A 21,893-nucleotide genomic window follows, 5' to 3' on the forward strand; every position below is an offset into this window, starting at 1 on the left:
TTACAAACAGATTGATTTTATTTTATCTGTGTTAAATCTACAGCCTTGGAACATGCGTATGAATGCCCCCACAGCCATGTGTGCCCTGTGGTTGCTGGAGCAGAGAATGCTTTGGCTGAATTGATATCTTGATTCGCTAGTTTGAAAGCGCTTGGCGGTGGCGTCTGTACACTCCGGCGTTCAGCTCTTCTGCGGTACGCCCTCTGTCGCGACTGTCTCTGGATCCTTTTCATTTGAGGACTGCAGCTTGTGAGCTGGTGATTTAGCTGGAGGTCTGGGGCAGGGTTTAGCGCCTCCCTCGGTCCAGTCTATGCGGATGGACATCTTTTTCACTGCTCTTCTGGACGTCCCGCATTTACTGTTTATTACTGCGTTAAAGTTACAGCCGCGGCCACAGGCTCTTGTCACATATGCTGGAAGAAGAAAGGGGAAGGTTATAAATTACATTTTTTATACAAATTAAATACTGTCTAGACAAGTATCAAGGGTGTAAGACACATATGTACAACAGGGTTATCCCTAATAAATGGGATGTGGTATCTGTGGAAAAGGTGCTCCAAAAAGGTTCCAAAAACTTCTTGCTTTAGCTAAATTTACAAACTGGTGACACACAGTTAAGTAAGACCGTCTTTTCCTGGCTCCCCCACTAATCACAAGGATGGAAGTCCCACTCCCATGTGTTCCACTGCTCTATGAAAGTGCTAGAAATTCCAGAGCGCTTTGCTCAGCAATTTGTATCACTCTCATAGCACTGAATGAAGCATCAGGATGGATTTGTGACCTGCCTGATGGTCGTTGTGGGGTCCCAGTGGTCATATCTACACCAAATCAGATTGTCCATAAAATACGGAAGAACAATACCATATTTTTTGGACTATAAGACTTTCAAGAAAAAATCTTGAAGGTCAGGAGGATCCAGCACTGCCAGACCCTCCTGACTGCCTTAAGGGAGATCGGGTGATGCCCTGATATAGAGCTGGAACGATCTCCCAGAGAGCAGAGCCTCCGCACTGCTCTGCTCTCCCGGGTGTCCTACAGGACCTGCACTGATGTCAGAATCATGTGACTGATTACATGCTTCTTACTTCACCATATAATGCTGAGAATGGGGACATGCTGCCCTGGGACAGGGTAAGAAGAAGTGGAAGAGGGAAATCAGAGAATGGGGGGGGGACGTGTGTGGGGGGAGGCAGAGCTGTGTGTGTAACTGTATGGATGAAGCAGAGCTGTGTGTGTAACTGTATGGATGATGCAGAGCTGTGTGTGTAGATGTATGGATGAAGCAGAGCTGAGTGTGTAACTGTATGGATGATGCAGAGCTGTGTGTGTAACTGTATGGATGATGCAGAGCTGTGTGTGTAACTGTATGGATGATGCAGAGCTGTGTGTGTAACTGTATGGATGATGCAGAGCTGTGTGTGTAACTGTATGGATGATGCAGAGCTGTGTGTGTAACTGTATGGATACAGCAGAGCTGTGTGTGCTGTGCTTCAGTGCGACCAACAGGGATATTTTAATTCGTGTAAAATATATTTTCCTTTTTTGGAAGCCTAAATCTGGGGTGCGTCCTATAGTAAGAAGTCTTATAGTCTGAAAAATACAGTAAATCTTGGCTCACCCCTTTGATTTTCCAATGCAATGGATTCAGAATGAGTTTAGAAGGTAATAAGAGAAACAACAGAAAAAGTCGATAAAATCAATTGAGCCTTTCCCCATATTACTTTTTTTATTCCCTTCTACGGCCTTGCGTCTGTCTAACAGAAGTCAGCATACCAACCATACAATATCTTAAAGTGAACCTGTCACCGGGATGTCATATTTAGCTGGTGACAGGTTCCAATAATCAATGCTATGCGGATGAATTACTTCTGAATTACTTCAGTAGTTTACAAAGGTTTAATTCACATTACCTGGTTCCCTGCCAGCAGCGTGTGGCGAGTCCCGGGAAGGAGCAGCTGCGCCTGAGTGTGCCTGTGTCTCCTCATGTATTCCACCTCTACTCCTCACCATCCCCTCCCTCCCCTGCCTGCATGTGGAGGGAGGAGACTGACACAGGGACACACAGACAGCTGTGGACTCACCACACACTGCTGCTAGGGAGTCAGGTAATGTGAATTAAACTAATACTAAATTGATTGTGAATGCTGACAGCGGCATTTTTAAAATCAGCATAGCATAGGCCAGTGGTGGCGAACCTAGGGCACGCGTGCCAGATAGGGCACGCAGAGCCCTCACTGCTGGCACACGCCCCATCCTCCCAACCACTGCCAGGTGCGGACAACCACTGTCCACACCTGGTTGTCATGGCTCTGCGCAGCTCCGATACTGCTAACAGCCATTGATCACTGCAGCGCACAGGATGGTAAGTGTCCCATCGCTGGCAGCCGGAGGAACGCGGAGTCTGAGGTGAGTTTATTATTTTTTAGTTTTATTCAGTGCATCCACGGGGGGAAAATTGATCAGCAGGAAGGCTGATTTCCTGCCCGCTCCAGCCCCTCCCCTAAAACTCCACCCGCAACCGGCCCGAAACTCACTGCACAAACTGCGGCCGCTACCACAAGCCCCCCCCCGAAACCCCCAGCGCCCAAACCTCAGCCCGCTTCTGCCCGCTACTGCAATTCGCCCACCCGAACTCCGGCCGCTCTCACTACCCCCCTCCTCAACTCCGGTCACTGCCCCCCCATCACCCCCTCCCCTGGAACTCATGCCTCATAACCCAATTGCCCCGAACTCCAGATGCTGCATTACCCCTCCCCCAGCCCTAACTCTGGCCGCCCACGCTCTGCCCATCTACCCTTCCACCCCACCCCCACCGGAACAACAGACACCTGAACTTCTGCCCTCCAGCATGGCCGCCACCTTGGACAACCAAAGAGCAAGTAACATATGTATGTATTTCTCTCTTTAAAATATTTTTATTGAGTCATGCGTATCAGGCATAGGTTATACATTGTAGCTTAACAATTAGACAATATTTTTGTATAATCAGCAATTATAACAGTGGTTATTGTATATAAACTTTATCTTAAGGTCTAAATTCCTCACGGAAAAAACTCCCTGGTGAGAAAACTCCCATCAACATATGTATGTATTTCTATGTATGTATTTATGCATATACATATTATATTATATATTTATATGTGCATTTATATATTTATACCTGTGTGAGGGCTTATTTTTTGCGTAACATATTTTACTTCTCAGTTATTTATTATTCCATGTCATGTACTGGGAAGCTGGATTTTAATACTTTCGCTGTGCGCTCCAAATCATTTGTCTCCTTTATTCTTTGGTTCGGTAAAATCGCAGTGATACCAGATTTGTAGGTTTTACTGTGTTTTAATACTTTTTCAATAATTAAAACAGTGTACGAAAAAGAAAATAGTGTCAACATCTTGTGAGGCTAATAACTTTAGTGCACGGAGCTGGGGAGGGGTGATTTTTTTTGCTTAATGAGCCGTTTTTTTCATTGCTACCATTTTGAGGACTGCGTGACCTTTTGATAACTTTTTATTACTCTTTTATGTGATGTAAAATGGTGTAAAAGTGGCGTTTCAGTGTGTATAGGACTGCTGGAATCCGAGCTCAGACAGTCCTGTGTAAATTGATTCTAAACTAAACTGTCAGTTTTCTGGTTAAATTGCCGTACCGGCACTTTGCGATAAGTAATTAGGTTTTGGGTTGCAGTTTGGGCACTCGGTCTCTAAAAGGTTCGCCATCACTGGCATAGGCTATTGGAACCTGTCACCAGCTAAAAATGACTAAAAATCCTGCAGAAAGGTACAAAAAGAAGTTGTAATAACCATAAGAAATTGCTACAAAAGAAATGGATCCAGCACTCAGGATCAGCTTCAAAAACATCACTCTGCCCTTTATTACTAAAAGCTCAGCACCACATACAAGGGAGACGGAACCATAAGAAATGCTATTTCTTCTGTCTGTCCTTCTTCTAGGACCACATTTCCCAAACTTTCTGTAAATACACACAAAGTCTAGCACCACAATGTAAAAAGACGTGCACTCATTTCTAATGCATTCCACTCATGTATTCACTACAAAGTATTACCATCACATATCTACTGACCTGTACATGGACAGAGCCACGGGATTTGTAATACAGATCCCAAAACTTGGACGCCTATGAAAGACCTTACTCATAGCTAGATATGACCAAGTCCTGCTTAAAACTTATTATTTTAGGAATGTTTATTAACTGTGTTATAATGCTCCAATTTTACCTGGACCAGAGCGGGTTTAGGAGTTCGATGTATGACATATTTTGTCCATATTTGAATGTGCATGTTATAAACTGAGGATTACGGAGGTGAAGGCGCATTTATAGGAGTGAGGAGTAACAGAGGATCTTACCTTTAATAGCGGTCACTACCGTGTCCGGCAGTCGTAGTGGTTTCTCCATGGTGGTATTATTATGCGCAATCCGCTGTCCTGTAGCTGAAGATCGGGCCAGGGTCTCCCTAGAGAAGAAGTAATCCAGTAGACGCCGGGTCATTAGTTTGGGTTTATCGGGTGGAATAAGAGATAGGTCCTCCAGCTGCTGGTAAGTGATGTACACCCCAGACGCTGGCACCAATTCCAGTTTAGGACGTCCATTACTCTACACAGAGAAGGCACAAATTAACACATTGCTAAAATTTGTTTATACAACGTAATATTTTTGTGTGTGCAGGTCACTGATCTACAATTTGATGCTAGATGGGATCTTAAAAGGAAATCTATCAAAATCCATCATCATAAACGAGGGACACTAATTCATAGATACAGGCACCGTAATTGTGGTAATGTTCTAATATTTGTTATCCACTGCCTCTTTCCTTCTAAAAATCACCTTTTAAAATTATGCTAATGAGTCTGAAGGGCTCCTGGGGGTATTACCAGAGCCCTTCCATGCTGCAGATTCACAGGCTGTTGCACTTTCCTCTTCCACTGTCTATGAAACTTCCTCTGCAGAGGGTGGGTGAAGAGAGAGGGTGAGACAATCTGACAGCCTGTGAAGCTGCAACACAGAGGGGCTCTGGTAACACCCCCATTAGCGTTGTGATTTTAGAAGGAAAGCCATGGATAACAAATATAAGAACATAACCCCAGTCCCAGTGCCTGGATCTATGAATAAGTTTCTCTAGTTTATCATGATGGATTTTTGGTAGATATTCTGTGAAAATAATGTATACCTCTAAAGGTGAAGCCCATGCTGGAGTCCCATCTGGCAGCGTCTCTTGTAAAGGTTCCTCCCACAACACACAAGATTCCGGTATAGTGTTCTCTCCATTATCATGCATCTTCATCCAATACTGGAAGCCACTTGTCACCCCAGTCACCCGCAGCATGCCGTCCGGAGGAGTGCAGCTCACTTCATTTGCTGCATTAGGATGGACGGGCTCTGGGGTGGCTGGTGGAATAGGGGAGGCCATGCTTTCTGCTGAGGGGAGCTTGCTTTCACTTGTTGGCAGTGGTGTAGATACGGTTTGAGGAGGGGAGGTCTACAGCGGAACAAGAGAGGATCAAATAAGACAACAGCAACTTTTAACTCGGAAAGACAACAGCATTTTTCTTTTAATCTTAAATACCTGTGATTCTGAGTTTGTCTCTAGAAATCCGGCCAGGTTTTTCAAGAAGGACACATTGCCATCACTGACCACTGAAGATCAAAAACATTATTTAGAATAATGGTCATTTTTTTCTAACCAAATCCAGAGCTGGATCTTAAACAGAGGATACATAGAGCAAAGCTCCTGGGTGTGTTACCAGAACCCCTCCATGCTGCAGCTTCACCGGCTGTTACACGGTGCAAGAGCACTCGTCCTCCCTCCCACAGTGAGATTACATCAGGCAGAAGGAAGGGAGACATTGTAACAGCCTGTGAAGCCAGAGCACTGAGGGGCTCTGGGAACACCTCCAGGAGCCCTACTGCCTCATTAGCATCATTTTAAAAGTTGATTTTAGAAGGAAGGAGGCCATGGATAACAAATATAAGAAGATTACCACAGTCACTGTCCCTTTATGTATGAGTAAGTATTTCTCATGGCCTATTTTTGATTGAAGATTTCCTTTAAGTTGTGTGATTTGTATATTTGTACCTGGAATTTAATTGAAAAACTGAAGTACCAACCCCTTATGGTATGTTTACTATTTATTTTAGATAAGACATCTGAATAAGCTGTTTTCAGCTGAATTATACGGTCAGAGGTAGCAGATTGCATTGAGGCAGTGAGTCCCAGCAGCTAGGTCTCTAAGCACCTGTTTATAGGGGAGACACATTTATAACCAGAGATTGCAGAGATATGATAGACAATTAAGATTACAGGTCACATGATGACCGGTGTCTCTTTTCATGTTACAATGGATTCCTGCAGTTAGTTGTATGGTTAGTTAAATGCAAAAAATAATATAATTACATTAATAGAACACTATAAATACGTTGTATTTACTCCTCCTAGAATCCTAGAAGGCCTCATCTGAACCCTTACAACTAATTGTAGATAGATAGCAGTGTAAGGCCTCTCACCCACAGACTGACCATCTGCTCCGATGAGCTGGTCTCCCTCTCTTATTGCACATACTCCCCTACGTGACAGGGCATCGTTCTGTTCCTCCAATGTCTGGACATTTCTTCTTAATTCTTGGTTCTCTTTTTCCAGTTCTTGGATCCTCCACTCCTGTACTTTAGCCGCTTCATCTCGAGAAGCCAAGATTTGATGCAGTTCTGCAATCTGTGCCTCCAGTTCCCGAACCAACTCTGAATAAAGTGCAGTTACCCGGTTTCCTGACCGTGCGGTCCAGTAATGTCCTCCAGAACCTTGGAGACCATTTGGGTCTCTAGTAGAAAGGTTCCTATCATGCTCATTAGTCCTGTGAACGTCTTGTAATGCGGCACTTTGGTGCCAAGGATTTGTGGGTGGGCACAGAGGTCCATTCAAGGTTCTCTGACGTTTTCTAGAGGAAAAGTCTTCTTCAGATTTGTGCAAAATTGATGAAGACAAACATCTGGAATATTAAGACAAAAGTATTAGAAACTACAAGTCCAACATCTTGAAAATCCATGACTTCTTACATTGGTAGTAAGTCTACCTGGGTGTCTGTTCGGTCTGACCCGTTTCATCTGGCGAGCTCTGTGTGGGCACATTATGGAGAGCGATGTTGGACTCTTCTTGCTTGGGTTCAGGTTCTGCACAACGGTTCATCTGTTTAATCTTGAGTGGTCTTCACAAGTATACACTTTAGTTGCCTGAAGGATGAAGCAGACCATAAATGAAAGCAGTGATGTAAAGGAGAAGACAATATTGGAAGGTTTGTAACTGACTAATAAAAAGACAACAAAGCAAAAGGTAAATGTTTTTGGCCAGACTTCTGGAGCCCAACTTGATCAAAGTGGTGACAACCTGCTTTCCTCAAATATACTTAAGTGAAGTGGGGTTTGGTCAGGGGCTAAACATCAGGGGTAGTCACAGAGCCTGGATCTACGAGTCAGTGCCCCTGGTATATCATGAGGGATTCTGATGGATGTTTCCCTTTACTTTACCATACATAATTTCCATCTTGTCCGCCATCATACAACCCCTACAATGTCCTGTGTTTGGACAAAAGCAGTAAAGCTTTGCACCAGAACCGCTAAATAAGATGCACCTGTCATCTTTGGTACCACTAGTAAAATGTGCCAACATGTTATTCTATATGGTATAAAAGGCTATATGGATCCATAATGAGCAGAACACACTCATAGAGATATGACCTTTTCTTAAAGGAAACCTACCATTTGATTTGATGCATTATGAAGCACATACCTTGTGACTGCTGTAGCTGCACTGGTGCAGGGTCATATCTTCCTTATCCCTGAGCTGAGTGGTTTTGCTGATAAAACAGATATAACATTATGATAATGAAGCTGCTTGTCCTAGCATGTGACTGCAGGAGAGGGTGATGTAATCCCTGGGTTGTGTCTAGAGGCAGAATAATCAATTGCTGCACAATCCTCCAGCTGCTGTGTATGAGTGATCCAGCTCAGGTTGATTAGTCGTGTCTTGACTAACCTCCATTTGTAATTACAAACTCCCGTGTATAATGTGTTTATGTCAGCCTGCCTGACCCAGCTTTCCCAAGGTCCTGAATGTTATAATTGTTTTTTCAGCAAAACCACTCAGCTCAGGGATTAACCAAGATATGATACTGCATCAGTGCAGCTACAGCAGTCACAAGGTATGTTTGCTTCATAATGCATCAAATCAAATGGCAGGTTTCCTTTAACTTTTTGGCCACTTGCTACCCGTATTATTCTATCTATGCAGGAAACGTGATTAAACCACAGACTTGTGCATAAACCCAGTTCATGTGAATATTTTTTAGCAACCGCAAAAGCAGTAAAGCAGCTGTACAGTAGTAAGGATATTGTATACCACAACCAGCTATTCCCGGCTGTGCAATAACATATGTCACAATTCCCCGAACAGAGTCTCATGCCACGAACGTATGAAAACAGACGTATACACATGTAGCATATGGCCATCCGTTCCATTGGCCGTATTGTGCACCGTACCGTTTTTGAGACCTAAAACTATATAGAGCATGTCCTATATTCTCATGTAATTCCGTTCCATATGCCCCATAGAAGTCTATGGGAAGATATAAAATACGTGTTGCATACTTGCTGTATACGGCTGATTACGTGTGAAAAACATGCTGTATTTACAGCCAAAATACAGATGTATATACAGAACAGGAAAAAACATGGTTGTGGCTGCATTCACACCGCTGTGAGGATTTATATCCGTTTGCGGACGGATATACATCCCCTTAGGCGGCTATGGTGACTCGGCGGCGGTATGGTGCCACACACACGTGCCACACAGTACAATGGGAAAAGATAGAGCGTGCTCTATCTTTCCCTGTACATATGGCCGGGCTGCGCTATTTCGGTTTCAGGCGGGCGAGTATAAGTGTTGCATTCACATGAACGTATGAAACCTTCCCCCAAACGCCCCCATCCATTTCAGTGACTGTATTGGGCACCATAATGTTTTCAAGACATAAAAAAATATAGAGCATGTGCTATAATGAGTGTAATAAGAGAGGAGGACTAGAAGTCTCAGCAAATATTAGTTAATATGGAATATGAGCGGTTACTGCAGTCAGAATACAGTAAGGAGAGGGAACTAGAAGTCCCAGCATGTCCAGGCTGCATGTATTCTCAGTTATTATGGAATATCTGCAGCCTTGACAGTAATAATAGCTAGAATAGTATAAGACAAGATAATATTGATTATTATAGGATCTCATATGATACTCAGAAAAGAAGGACTACAAGTTCCAGCTTATCTAGCTTAGGAATATAGTCCTTATAGTAGGTGAAGCTACACGTCTCAGATGCAGATATTCTTTACTAAAGTATATTAGCAATCAATAAAAGAACTAAAAGTCCCATCATCCACAGGCTGCAGATGTACTCCGTTATCATGGGCTATCATGATACTGTAAGAAAACTACAAGTCCCAGTATGTCCCGGCTGTGATTATTGTGTACAGATATTATTTCCAGGATACTTTACTGTAAGGGAACCACAAATCCAATCATGCCCAGGCTGCAAATAGCATCCATTATCACTATACTATAGGAGAACTACAAGTCCCAGTATGTCCAGGCTGTGGATTTTATCTGTTATCACGGGATATTAAAATATCCAGGATACTATTAGATGATGGAACTATATGTCCCATCATGCCCTGGCTGCAGATGAGAACTACAAGTCCCAATATGCACAGGCTGTGATTATTGTGTACGGATATTATTAAATTATATTATTTCCAGGATACTTTACAATGAGGGAACTACAAGTCCCATTGTATACAAAAGGGAGGGACAGGCACTACCAATGTACTACACTATTGAAAAGTCCCCGCATCCTAAACAGGTAATCATATGAACACAGAAACAGATGGATGCGTATATTGGACTTAAGAAATAACAATTTTTATTATGAAACAGTAGAAAACATAAGCAAAGAACAGGACACATGAATATTAAAAACACTTAAAAGTTACACCAGAAGGGTATACAAGGCTTCCACGGGTCAAAGTGTGAGCGTGTACTCCCTAGCTCAACCTACCATAAAGTGCAAAAACCATGTAGTAATATAAGTAATATAATATAAGCCCAATCGCTGCTGGAGTGGAAAGATATGAGCCACTGATCAGAGCTAGCTGCCCTATTAATACAATACCCAGGCGGGTGATCTTGATAAATCCACATGGAAAGGACTGTCGAAAAAGGCCAGAGAGCAAGGGAGTCGGTGAACCCCACGCGTATCGTCACCTCAGGGTGACTTCTTCAGTGGAACTAAAAGTCCCATCATGCCCAGGCTGTAAATATTATCATGGGCTATCATTACACTATACAAGAACTACAAGTACCAATATGTCCAGGCTGTGATTATTGTGTACAGATATTATTTACCAGATACTTTGCGATGAGGGAACTACAAGTCCAATCATGCCCAGGCTGCAAATATCATCCAATATCATGATACTATATGAGAACTACAGGTCCCAGTATATTCGGGCTCAGGGGTGTAAAAGAAGAGGCAGGGCCCCATAGCAGACTTCTAAATGGGGCCCCTACACCCTCAGAAAATATATATATGTATACTCACACATTTATACTCCCTTACACATGAATGCACTGATATATACATTTATACTCTTCTACAGATCTGTCCCAGTAGCTGCTGATCACATGGGGGATGAGAGATCCCTCTTCCTGTCATTCTGCTGTCACCTGCCTCTCCCCTGACATTTCTTATCTGACCTTCTGATTCATGCTGTGTACTGTGGAAGATGTGCTCTGTTATGTACATATTATGCTGTACAATATGTATATAATGGTGCACACCCTCCATTCTTTATGTTGGATGCCAGGGCCCCCTGACACTGCAGGCCCCATAGCAGCAGCTGCCCCTGTAGTTACGCCTCTGTCCTGGATGTGGATATTATCCGTTATCATGCGATATTAAAATAAAATTCAAGTCCCATCATGCCCAGGCTGCAGATATCATCCATCATTATAGGCTATCATGAGCGTGTAAATGAGAGAACTACAAGGCTCAGCATGCCTGGGCTGAACCTCTTCTCCCTTATCATGAAGCTATAAGATGAGAGAACTACAAGTCCCATCCCCCCCAGGTGGCAGACATTGCACCATGTGGTGGCCTGTGCACGCCCGCCTCTCCATGCACTATCCATCCCGTGTATTTACCTGACAGCGCGGTGAAGTTTGATGGTGCGGCCATTACTGTCGCTTCTCCAGCGCTCGCAGCCTTCCTCGTCCTGACACGTGACCGCTCACATGACGGTGACATCATGGCCGCCCTCTAGCATGTTTGTGTGTCGGAGGCTGCTGGCACGCAGCGGTGTATTGCACTGTGACCGGGCAGCGCGCAGCTGCAGAACCGGGGGTGACAGCATGGACCTGGGACACCTGCGCAAGAGCTACCGCAGCGATGACCAGGTAAAAGGTCACGACCCCGGGCTAGGCTGTAGCGGGACTACAAGTCTCAGCATGTGCGGGGGATCAGGCAGGAATGACAGGAGACCTCCAATGATGTCAGGGGCGGAGCTAGATCCTGGGAGAGATGAATGAAAACCAGCGCATGTTTAGCAGATATTTAGATTTTATTCCAGAGAAGTATTAAAAATCCTACAGGAATAGACTGGATTGTTAACGCTCCATGTTATCTAGAGAGATAAGCGGGAGATAAGAGATACCTAGAGAGATAAGCGGCGCCCATGATGTCCAGATGACATCTCTACATGGATATTGCATGATAGCGGAGAAATAATACTATGATATCTAGAAATAGATTGTGGCTGGTAATTATCTCATGTCACTTCTTGGTGTGGCACCTTACATAGGGGCTGTAACAAGTTGGATTGTTATCCCCTATCCTTTGGTTCTGATCGTTGGGGGGTCCAACTGCTGGGAATCCCACTGCTTACGAGAATGGGGGGCTATGTTCTCACTAATTTAGATTAGTTGCCCCCCTCCCCGATCACCTTGCCCCCTGACGTCGTTTGGTGTATCCTGGAGTCGTTGGGTTATAAGAGCGGTTGCAATGGAGGCGTTTAGTTAAAATATTTTATCCCCTAGACAAGTGGTGAGAACCTATGGCACAGGTGGCATCAGAGCCCTGTCTGTGGATACCCAGGCTGCCATCCGGGCACAGAGATCACCAGGCAGGGCTCCTCCTGCAGTCCCAGGCCACCCAGGATAGCTATCAAAGCTATTTAAAGCTCCACATCCATAGCTGCCTGGGACTGCAGGAGGAGTAATGATGTGTGGGCAGGGCTGGATTATTATTGGAGCTTCTGCCCCATGATTTTACTTGTTCACGGATCCTTAAAGGGGTATTCCCATCTGGGCATTCACATTTAATTTAATTCATTTGCCGTATGTAAACATTTCTTCAATTGGATGTTATTAAATAAAAATGTTCCTGTGTGAAGATAATTTCTCATAAATGTTGTCCCTTAGAAACGAGATGGCTTCCTCGGATACGACCACCTCACATTTTGGCAGCAGTGGCCAGACATGCACTATTGAATCCTGCCTGACCACCTGGCTTTCAGTGATCATTACCGCAGGACGGCTGTGGGACATACAGTAACTACAGGAACATTTCATATACAAAAACCTTTTGTTTCTTTGTGCAATCACTCCAGCAGAGGTGGTCGTATCCGAGGAAGCCATCTTGTTTCTAAGGGACAACATGGCTACATTTATGAGAAATTATCTTCACACAGGAACATATTTTTTAATAACATCTAATTGAAGAAATCTTTACATATGGCAAATGAATCCAATTAAATGTAAATGCCCAGATGGGAATACCCCTTTAAAGGACACTACCATTATAATAATCCAAATGTACAGTATTGGTGTTCTCAGGACACAATATGATTGAAGCTGTGACAAAGCAGGGAGAAATAAGTTACTGCTTTAAATGCCATATTGGCACTTTGTGATATATAAGTGGGTTTCTGTTGTAGATTGGGCACTTGGTCTGTAAAAGATTTGCCATTGCTGCCCCAGACCCTGCTATCCTGGAGTACTGCAGCCATGGATAAAGTTGGGATATTATACATATGCTGTAAGGGCTCCTTATTTGAGACTGGGAAATAGCAGATTATTCTAATTTAGGGTAGTGGCACACGTTTTTTGAACGCATGAGTTTTTTGAAAGCGCATCCGTTTTTGTCCGGTTTTGATTAAGATAATAAGTAAAACCGGACAAAAACTGATGCATTTTCAAAAACCGACCTAAAAACGGGTTCAAAACGCCATGTGTGCCACCACCCTCACCTGGCAGCTTATCCGCTCAGCAAAAGTGCCTGCACTAACCAGAACTCTGATCCCAACCCTCCGGAGAAACATCTCTGCTATAGGCACCAGGACTCTCACGACGCATATCAGTTACTATCTCTGTTTGCTCCACTGGGGTGCAGTCCTTCATCAGGGAATCCCACACGGTCAACCCAGGTGGTAGGTAGACTTTCATACCCATGGTCACGTCCTTTCTCCAGCCGAATCCAGACCAAGAGGCACATCCGGTGCCCATCGAGGAACATAGTGAAGTGCGACACCTTGAGTGGCAAAAGCCACTGGTTAGCGTGTGTAGGATCTGGAACCTCCTCCAAAGAAGACAGCGCCATCTGGTGATGGAGTCATTCCACCAGCAGATCATCCTGAAACTGTGTTCACACATTGCATTTCAGTTGTGTTTCTAAATGGCTTAGCCGGAACGCATATGCATTTCCACTGAAACGCATAAAATGTGAATGAGCAGCAGGTACATATGCATATGAGTTCTGGCCAAGGCCCTTCTGTTGCGTTTGAGTTGTGTTTAAATATGCATGCGAACGCAGCATGAGCCTTTCCTGGTTTGGAGAAAGTAGCAGAACCTCCCCAAAAGTGGATCCTTTTCCAGTACAGTACAGCCAGTGGAGACCTCACCAGTCCCGCATTCCCTTGTGGGCTGAATGCCGGCCTAGCAGGTACTGAAGTTCTCATTCCCATGTTGGGCCAATGTCCTAGCCAGAAACTGTCCTGGGCTTTCCCCCAGTTGGGCACATATAGGGCACATTTGTACTTAAAGGACACCTGTCATCAGATCTCTGCCACTAGTCCTGTCACCTCTTCCTGTTGGAACAGCTCACAAGGATCCCATCCCAGCCCTTATCTAGTTATTTCATACATTATTCATTGTAAAATCATCTATTTTTTATAATGTAAATGAGGCTGGTCACATGGTCAGAGGCAGTGATGTCACCACTGTTACCCCTCCCCTCTCTCCCCCTGCTCATGTCTGTGTGTAATGTATAGTAAAGCATGGCTAGTGTGTGTGCTGCATCTGCTGACATGCTGCATCCTCCTAATATACAGGTGAGAGACACAGACATCAGCTACACATGAATCTGACATGTTCTGCTGTAACATGGCTGCCTGGAGCTGTTGTATCTCTCCTATACACACACACATGCGCACACAGGCTGCAGGGGGCGTGGCCACCAGGAGGCACATCATTATACAGCCTCACATCATTATACAGGCTGTCAGTCAAGCACTGGGGGTGTGGCTGTGCCTCCCACTCATGAATAGAGTGGACAGCTTGAATATGCTAATGCTTCATTGGACATTTCACAGGTCATTTGCATACAGCTTTAGGACCTCATTGCTTAGGTTTACAGGCATGGAGAGGGACAATGAAGGGATAGAGGCAATGCTCTCTAATGGCAGTTTATGAAAATATATTTAGTTTAGGGGGGTTATTTTGCATGACGGGTTCTCTTTAAACTATGCTCTTAACAACTTCACGACATGACCCCAGCTTCAAAAATTCCACATACAGATCTGTATGAGTTCTTGTTTTCTGTGTAAAAAATGGTACTTTCCAGTTACAGCATTTAATATCAAAGGTTGTGGAATGTGGTAAAAATGGTGAAAAAAAATGCTTTTGCACCATTTTTTTTTTGTTGCTCTGTATTTACTCCTTTCACTTTTCGTTCCAAATGACACCACCTATTTCTTGGGTTGGTACAATCCAATACGAATTTATATAGGTGTTAATTTGTTGTATGAAAAAAAACCCTTCTTCATTTTGCCAAGTTCTGATGGCAGTAACATTTTCATGCTACATTGTACAAGCACAAGCCTTCAAGATTTTCTCATCATTTTGTGGATTGTATGACCTTTTGCTGACATTTTGTGTATTGTATGAACTTTTGATCACTTAAAAAAAAAATAATAAAATATATGTAAGTGGCGAAATAATGGTGTTTAGGACATTCGGCCACTATTTTCCCTTACAGGTTTCACCGCCAGGAATAACTGTTTTTATATTTTGAAGACAAAGGAAAAAAAGGCAGCACACCAGATTGTAGTGAAAAAATACCTTAGTGGATTTATTCCATGTGAAATGCACCTCTTAGGCGTGCACCCGCTTTTTATTTTTGTTTACCCATTTTCTGTTTCGATAGTGCTGCTTGGATCTTTTCTTACTGCGTTTTTATATTTTGATAAATGTGGACTATCGGGACATTCTCTTTCTCTCACGTTTAAGGACTGTGCCCAGCGAGAGAACTCTGCCCGGCTCAGATCTCTATACTGTTTACACATTATAAAAAGTTTATCCTCTGTACCCATTGGACTTTGGACAATGAGCCTGTTTACTAAGTTTTGCACTTAGGCTATTCAGCTCTTGTCCACCAGAGGAACCCATGACTCCAGACCATTGACACTCCTACAGCCTCTAAGGGTTAATGTGATGTTCTTAACCCCTTACAGTGCCTCTACACATTTTTTTAGATGAAGTTTTCAATGCCCCAACCAGGAATGGAGTAAAAGTAGGAGGAGGAGCAGCACCTTTCAATTCTTGGTCTCAATCCTTTATGATCCACACCTGCTTTTGGCTCCAAAAACTGCATCTGAAAAACTGAACGTGTGAACTCGCATTTTGGATGCCTCAAAATGCTCGCATCGAAATGCGTGTGTCAAAATGCGTGCATCAATTAAATGCTATAATGCGTTTGGCTTCTCTAGAAGCGTTTTTTTTCATTGCTGTAAGTGCAAGCAGCTGTGTAATCATTTAAATACACAAATGGTCCCCTGCACAACCAGTGTAAAATGCCAACACACTAACTATGAATATCAATTTGAACAGACAGATGCCCCCCTTTACTCAAATGACCTCACCCCATTAATTAAATGCCCACAGCAGGGCCCTCTTGATAAAAAAAAAAAAATCCGTAAGGTGAGCGGATCTTCTTATAGGGCCCACCTATAAGGCGATCCGCCATTGCAGATCACCACCACCACCAAAATAAACGGTACTGCATCTAATGAGGAGCAAGAGGTGGGGCTTCAGGTGTTTACTGCACCAATCACACTTCATTTGGGCCAGCATCACATGGTGCATAGCAGCCACACTCAACAAAACCTAATCTGCAGCCATGGAGTGGCTCGATAGGGGGAGAATAATCACACAGATGTATCCACCTATGACTTTATTGAGTAAACTTGCCAATTGCGACCTCTGCATGGATTGAGTGCCCCTGGTATAACCATGCTTGATTTTGATTGTAGACTTCTCTTAAGTAGGGGCCTCATAAATGTCTAATCCCATCACATGTTTCTTCTAGAGTTCTCTTTAGGTGGAGCTGGGATCCAGTGTATAGTGCACTTTAGGGCACATTCACATGGCCGTATGCGGGGACGTACATGCGGCCGCATGTACATCCCCATAGACGGCAATAGCGGCGCGGCGCAGATGCGATCCGATCCGGCCCGCACACCGCAAAAAGATAGAGCATGCTCTATCTTTTGCCGTGTGTGCAGCCGTGCGCCACTATTCTCTATGGAGGAAGGAGGGGCTGCCTCCTCCTCCTCTCCAGCACACGGCGGTATGCCCGCACGGCGGGCATACCGCTCTGTGAATGTACCCTTAGTCATGTGTGCACCCAGGGGAGTTCTGCAATAGACCACATGCAGATTATTTACAAAGTATATACATCAAATATATTATAATCATCAAGGTGATAAAGCTCAACATCAGATTTTGACCTTGGTTAAAAAAAAAGAGGATTACTTTGGAAAGCCCCACCCCCCCACCCCCATCCATAGGTTTTGTTTTCTTCCTCATAGTGAAAGCTATTTTGCATACACTTGTCTATTAGGCCTCTTGCCCACGAGCAAATGCAGTCTGTGAAAATGTCTGTGTGCTAAAGGGATCTCCCTAAATGTCTGATCACTGGAATGAACTCAACATGTCCAATCATTTCTGTGATCGGAGGTCCGGGTTGGGAGATCCCTTCACTAACTGCACTCGCTTGTGGGCAAGAAGCCTAAGACACCCTACATCTGTGGGAGCTCCATGGGGAGAACCAATTCTATTTTATGAAAATAAATACATATGTAAGGCTGCTTGGACATAAATTTGAGGTTGCCAGCAGGGGGTGCAGTGTGAGTGTGTCAGGCAGGTAAGTGTGAGCCTACTGCTACTTCTTAGCTGCCAGCAGGGGGTGCAGTGTGAGCGTGTCAGGCAGGTAAGTGTGAGCCTACTGCTACTTCTTAGCTGCCAGCAGGGGGTGCAGTGTGAGCGTTTTAGGCAGGTAAGTGTGAGCCTGCTGCTACTTCTTACCTGCCAGCAGGGGGTGCAGTGTGAGCTTGTCAGGCAGGTAAGTGTGAGCCTACTGCTACTTTTTACCTGCCAGCAGGGGGTGCAGTGTGAGTGTGTCAGGCAGGTAAGTGTGAGCCTACTTCTACTTCTTAGCTGCTAGCAGGGGGTGCAGTGTGAGCGTGTCAGGCAAGTAAGTGTGAGCCTACTGCTACTTCTTACATGCCAGCAGGGGGTGCAGTGTGAGCGTGTCAGGCAGGTAAGTGTGAGCCTACTGCTACTTCTTACCTGCCAGCAGGGGGCGCATTGTGAGCGTGTCAGGCAGGTAAGTGTGAGCCTACTGCTACTTCTTACCTGCCAGCAGGGGGTGCAGTGTGAGCGTGTCAGGCAGGTAAGTGTGAGCCTACTGCTACTTCTTACCTGCCAGCAGGGGGTGCATTGTGAGCGTGTCAGGCAGGTAAGTGTGAGCCTACTGCTACTTCTTACCTGCCAGCAGGGGGTGCAGTGTGAGCGTGTCAGGCAGGTAAGTGTGAGCCTACTGCTACTTCTTACCTGCCAGCAGGGGCTGCAGTGTGAGCGTGTCAGGCAGGTAAGTGTGAGCCTACTGCTACTTCTTGGCAGCCAGCAGGGGGTGCAGTGTGAGCGTGTCAGGCAGGTAAGTGTGAGCCTACTGCTACTTCTTACCTGCCAGCAGGGGGTGCAGTGTGAGCGTGTCAGGCAGGTAAGTGTGAACCTACTGCTACTTCTTGGCAGCCAGCAGGGGGTGCAGTGTGAGCGTGTCAAGCAGGTAAGTGTGAGCCTACTGCTACTTCTTGGCAGCCAGCAGGGGGTGCAGTGTGAGCGTGTCAGGCAGGTAAGTGTGAGCCTACTGCTACTTCTTGGCAGCCAGCAGGGGGTGCAGTGTGAGCGTGTCAGGCAGGTAAGTGTGAGCCTACTGCTACTTCTTACATGCCAGCAGGGGGTGCAGTGTGAGCGTCTCAGGCAGGTAAGTGTGAGCCTACTGCTACTACTTACCTGCCAGCAGGGGGTGCATTGTGAGCGTGTCAGGCAGGTAAGTGTGAGCCTACTGCTACTTCTTACCTGCCAGCAGGGGGTGCAGTGTGAGCGTGTCAGGCAGGTAAGTGTGAACCTACTGCTACTTCTTACCTGCCAGCAGGGGGTGCAGTGTGAGCGTGTCAGGCAGGAAAGTGTGAACCTACTGCTACTTCTTACCTGCCAGCAGGGGGTGCAGTGTGAGCGTGTCAAGCAGGTAAGTGTGAGCCTACTGCTACTTCTTGGCAGCCAGCAGGGGGTGCAGTCTGAGCGTGTCAAGCAGGTAAGTGTGAGCCTACTGCTACTTCTTGGCAGCCAGCAGGGGGTGCAGTGTGAGCGTGTCAGGCAGGTAAGTGTGAGCCTACTGCTACTTCTTGGCAGCCAGCAGGGGGTGCAGTGTGAGCGTGTCAGGCTGGTAAGTGTGAGCCTACTGCTACTTCTTGGCTGCCAGCAGGGGGTGCAGTGTGATCACATTGATCTCATTGATCACATAGATTTCATAGCTACTATATTTCTATGGGTCCTATATGTGGTGGTTTTCTGCTAATGTTTTAGGCTTATAATAATTTCAGAGCCTTAGATCTGTTTACACACATAATTAGTACAAGTGTACTTTAAAATTGTTATTTGCCATTTTATAGGCTTTACAGAATTAGAACAGCATATCACTTTTCCTCTAAATACAGCGCCACGCCTGTGCACAGGTTGTGTATAGAATTACAGCGCACTTATATTCCATACCCGTGTTTTTTTTTTTTTATTTGTTTAAAGAAAGCTGCCATGTAGCCATGATATAGTTTTATTTTACTACATAGCCCCTCTCGTACTTGTCTAGCTGGGTCACTAGTTTTTGAACGGTCAGTAAAGTGTTAAGAAACGTAGCTTCAATAATACTATTAAACACGGCAAACTTTGTAACATATGAGAAAATAGTGCTTGTATCTCCTCTTACTTTTACTCTTATCATCCTCCTCCTTCCAGGGGCGTAACTACAGTGGTAGCAGCCACTATGGGGCCTGCAGTGTCAGGGAGCCCCTGCATCCGACCTGACACTAAAGATATATTCATATATGTGATGTATATATGCTGTATATGTGTATGTATCTGTGATGTGTATCATGTACATATACTAAGTGTGTATATTTAATAATTCCTTTATTTATACAGCGCACACAGATTACGCAGCGCTGCACACATTTTGCCAAATCGGTCCCTGTCCCCATAGGGCTCACAATTTTATCAACCTACCAGTATGTTTTGGAGTGTGGGAGAACCCAGAGGAAACCCACGCAAACACGCAGAGAACATACAAACTCTTTGCAGATGTTGACCCTGGGACTTGAACCCATGTCCCCAGCGCTGCAAGGCTGTAATGCTAACCACTAATCCTCCGTGCTGCACTACATTTATATGCTGTATGTCTGTATATGGCACGGTATGTGTGTGTATATGTAATGTGTATATGCTCTATATGTATGTGTGTGAGACTGTTAAATGTGTGTCTGTGAGTAGAGTGAAGAACTGTACGTTTATGTATATGGGTATATGAATGTATGTGTGTATATATGAGTGTAATATGTATATTTTTAAGCGGGAAGAGGGGCCCTATTTAGTAGTCTATGGAAAAATGAGGACGAGACAAAGTCTCTGCCCACAAATCTTAAAACAACAAATTCATTGGTCTACTGATACCCTGTTTCTCTGAAAATAAGACATAGCGCAATTTTTTTCAAGCTTATAAATATTAGGCCTCCCCTGAAAATAAGACCTAGTGGCAGTCATTGCTACAGCTCCCTCCACTGCGTACATTAGTAGATCATTTAAGTATTCAAAGAGGATGTGACATGGAATAAATGAATGGGATAAAATTTATGACTGTTGCGGTAAAAATGTGCTGCAAGAAGCCACCTGGACAAAAAGGGCTAATCTAAGGAAAGTGCTAAACATGAGAGATTGGGGCCAGCGATTCTAATAGAAATGGAGGTACCAGAAATTCAGCATGAAATTCGGGGTTTGGAGAGTTATGATGAGGTTCCAGAAGATGATTATATGACTTAAAATACCAGGATTGGCAAAAGTGCCATAGATTGTTGTACATGGAAATAGTCACAAGAAAGCCTTGATGGAATTCAGTTTGGTTTGTTATGCTGATGTTTTGATGATATGACTACAGTATATTCATAAATGTAAATTTGTTGTTAAACATTAAAAGTGAATGTTTGTTCATTGGAAAAAAAAAGGACTTCCCTGAAAATAAGACCCAGAGGGGCACATTTACTTACCTGTCCGAGGAGTTCACCCAAAGTGCATTGTCCGACAGTAATGCGCTCTGCCGCGATTCACTAAGATCATGGGCCGATATCCTGCATGTGTCACTTCCCCGCTCAGGTCCGCCGGAGTTCACCTTCTTCTTCCTGGTGCATGTAAGTGCATTGTCTCGCGGCACAAGTTTAAAATTAAATCCTGCGCTCAGTCCGAATCATTTGGATGGGGCGTCCCCCGATTTCTGTTGCATGGAAGCCAGCGCGATTGCGCCAAAGGTACAGCCCACTTGCTCTATTAAGTAGTTTTCACGCCCCAGATATGCCCTTTGTACATCACAAGCACATCATAAATCCCAGATAAAGCAATATGTTATATAGCATGATGTCTTTTATGTGTTTACTTAGCAGTGCCTGTTTATGGTGCTTGTATTCGTATTCATTTGAACACTGTATAAACTACAAACCCAGAGTAAGTGAATGCATAACATGTCTCCAAGTCTGTGGAGCGTTCAGGGTTGTGACCTTTGTACCATTAAGTGTCTCATCCTATTCCACCTAGCATGATACGTTTTTAATCAGTTCTAGATCAATACGAATGAATAGATATTTGCAGCTTTTTGTGCGAAAGAAAAGAACTGAAATTTTATATTTTATTCTTTCATCATGTTCCCTTTATCTCTACTTAAAACTAAACAATCTGCTCCTCTGTTATTCCTGTTAAAAATGTACCTGGTGTTACTATTTGCTTTGTTAAATTCAAACTCTTTCCATTCGGCAAGTTGCCTACAAACCGAATGTCAAATTTTTATCCGATTTTTGTCACATTTCGGTCAAATTGCTATAGCGCCATCTGTTTTTGTAGTCTAAGGCCCCGTGTACATGACCTTATTGGGGGCCGTGATAATTGCAGCCAGATCACAGCCCCAC

The 21,893-nt window shown here is 44.4% G+C and overlaps 2 protein-coding genes across 3 annotated transcripts in view; one reads left to right on the plus strand and one right to left on the minus strand.

Annotated features, from left to right (window-relative positions):
• Positions 1-11,409, minus strand: LOC140064570 (uncharacterized). Of its 2 annotated transcripts, none has more exons than XM_072111612.1 (7): positions 11,260-11,409; positions 7,087-7,243; positions 6,536-7,002; positions 5,586-5,656; positions 5,190-5,498; positions 4,369-4,615; positions 1-413 (listed from the first exon to the last, which is right to left on the minus strand). In XM_072111612.1, exons 2-7 carry the CDS (start codon positions 7,197-7,199, stop codon positions 181-183), a joined length of 1,440 nt encoding a protein of 479 aa, XP_071967713.1. In that variant the 5' UTR covers positions 7,200-7,243; positions 11,260-11,409; the 3' UTR covers positions 1-180. The 2 variants fall into 2 exon arrangements, with proteins under 2 accessions (XP_071967713.1, XP_071967711.1); XM_072111610.1 differs by having other exon boundaries at positions 6,524-7,002; positions 11,260-11,408.
• PNPO (pyridoxamine 5'-phosphate oxidase) overlaps positions 11,304-21,893 on the plus strand; it is a 27,399-nt gene continuing 16,809 nt past the window's right edge. Inside the window, exon 1 of the mRNA XM_072111613.1 lies at positions 11,304-11,511. Within this exon, the coding sequence (XP_071967714.1) occupies positions 11,350-11,511 (162 nt within the window). The 5' untranslated portion in view covers positions 11,304-11,349. The remainder of the gene's footprint in view (positions 11,512-21,893) is intronic.

Source organism: Engystomops pustulosus, chromosome 6 (genome assembly GCF_040894005.1).
Source record: "Engystomops pustulosus chromosome 6, aEngPut4.maternal, whole genome shotgun sequence".
In the NCBI taxonomy this organism is placed as follows: domain Eukaryota; kingdom Metazoa; phylum Chordata; class Amphibia; order Anura; family Leptodactylidae; genus Engystomops; species Engystomops pustulosus.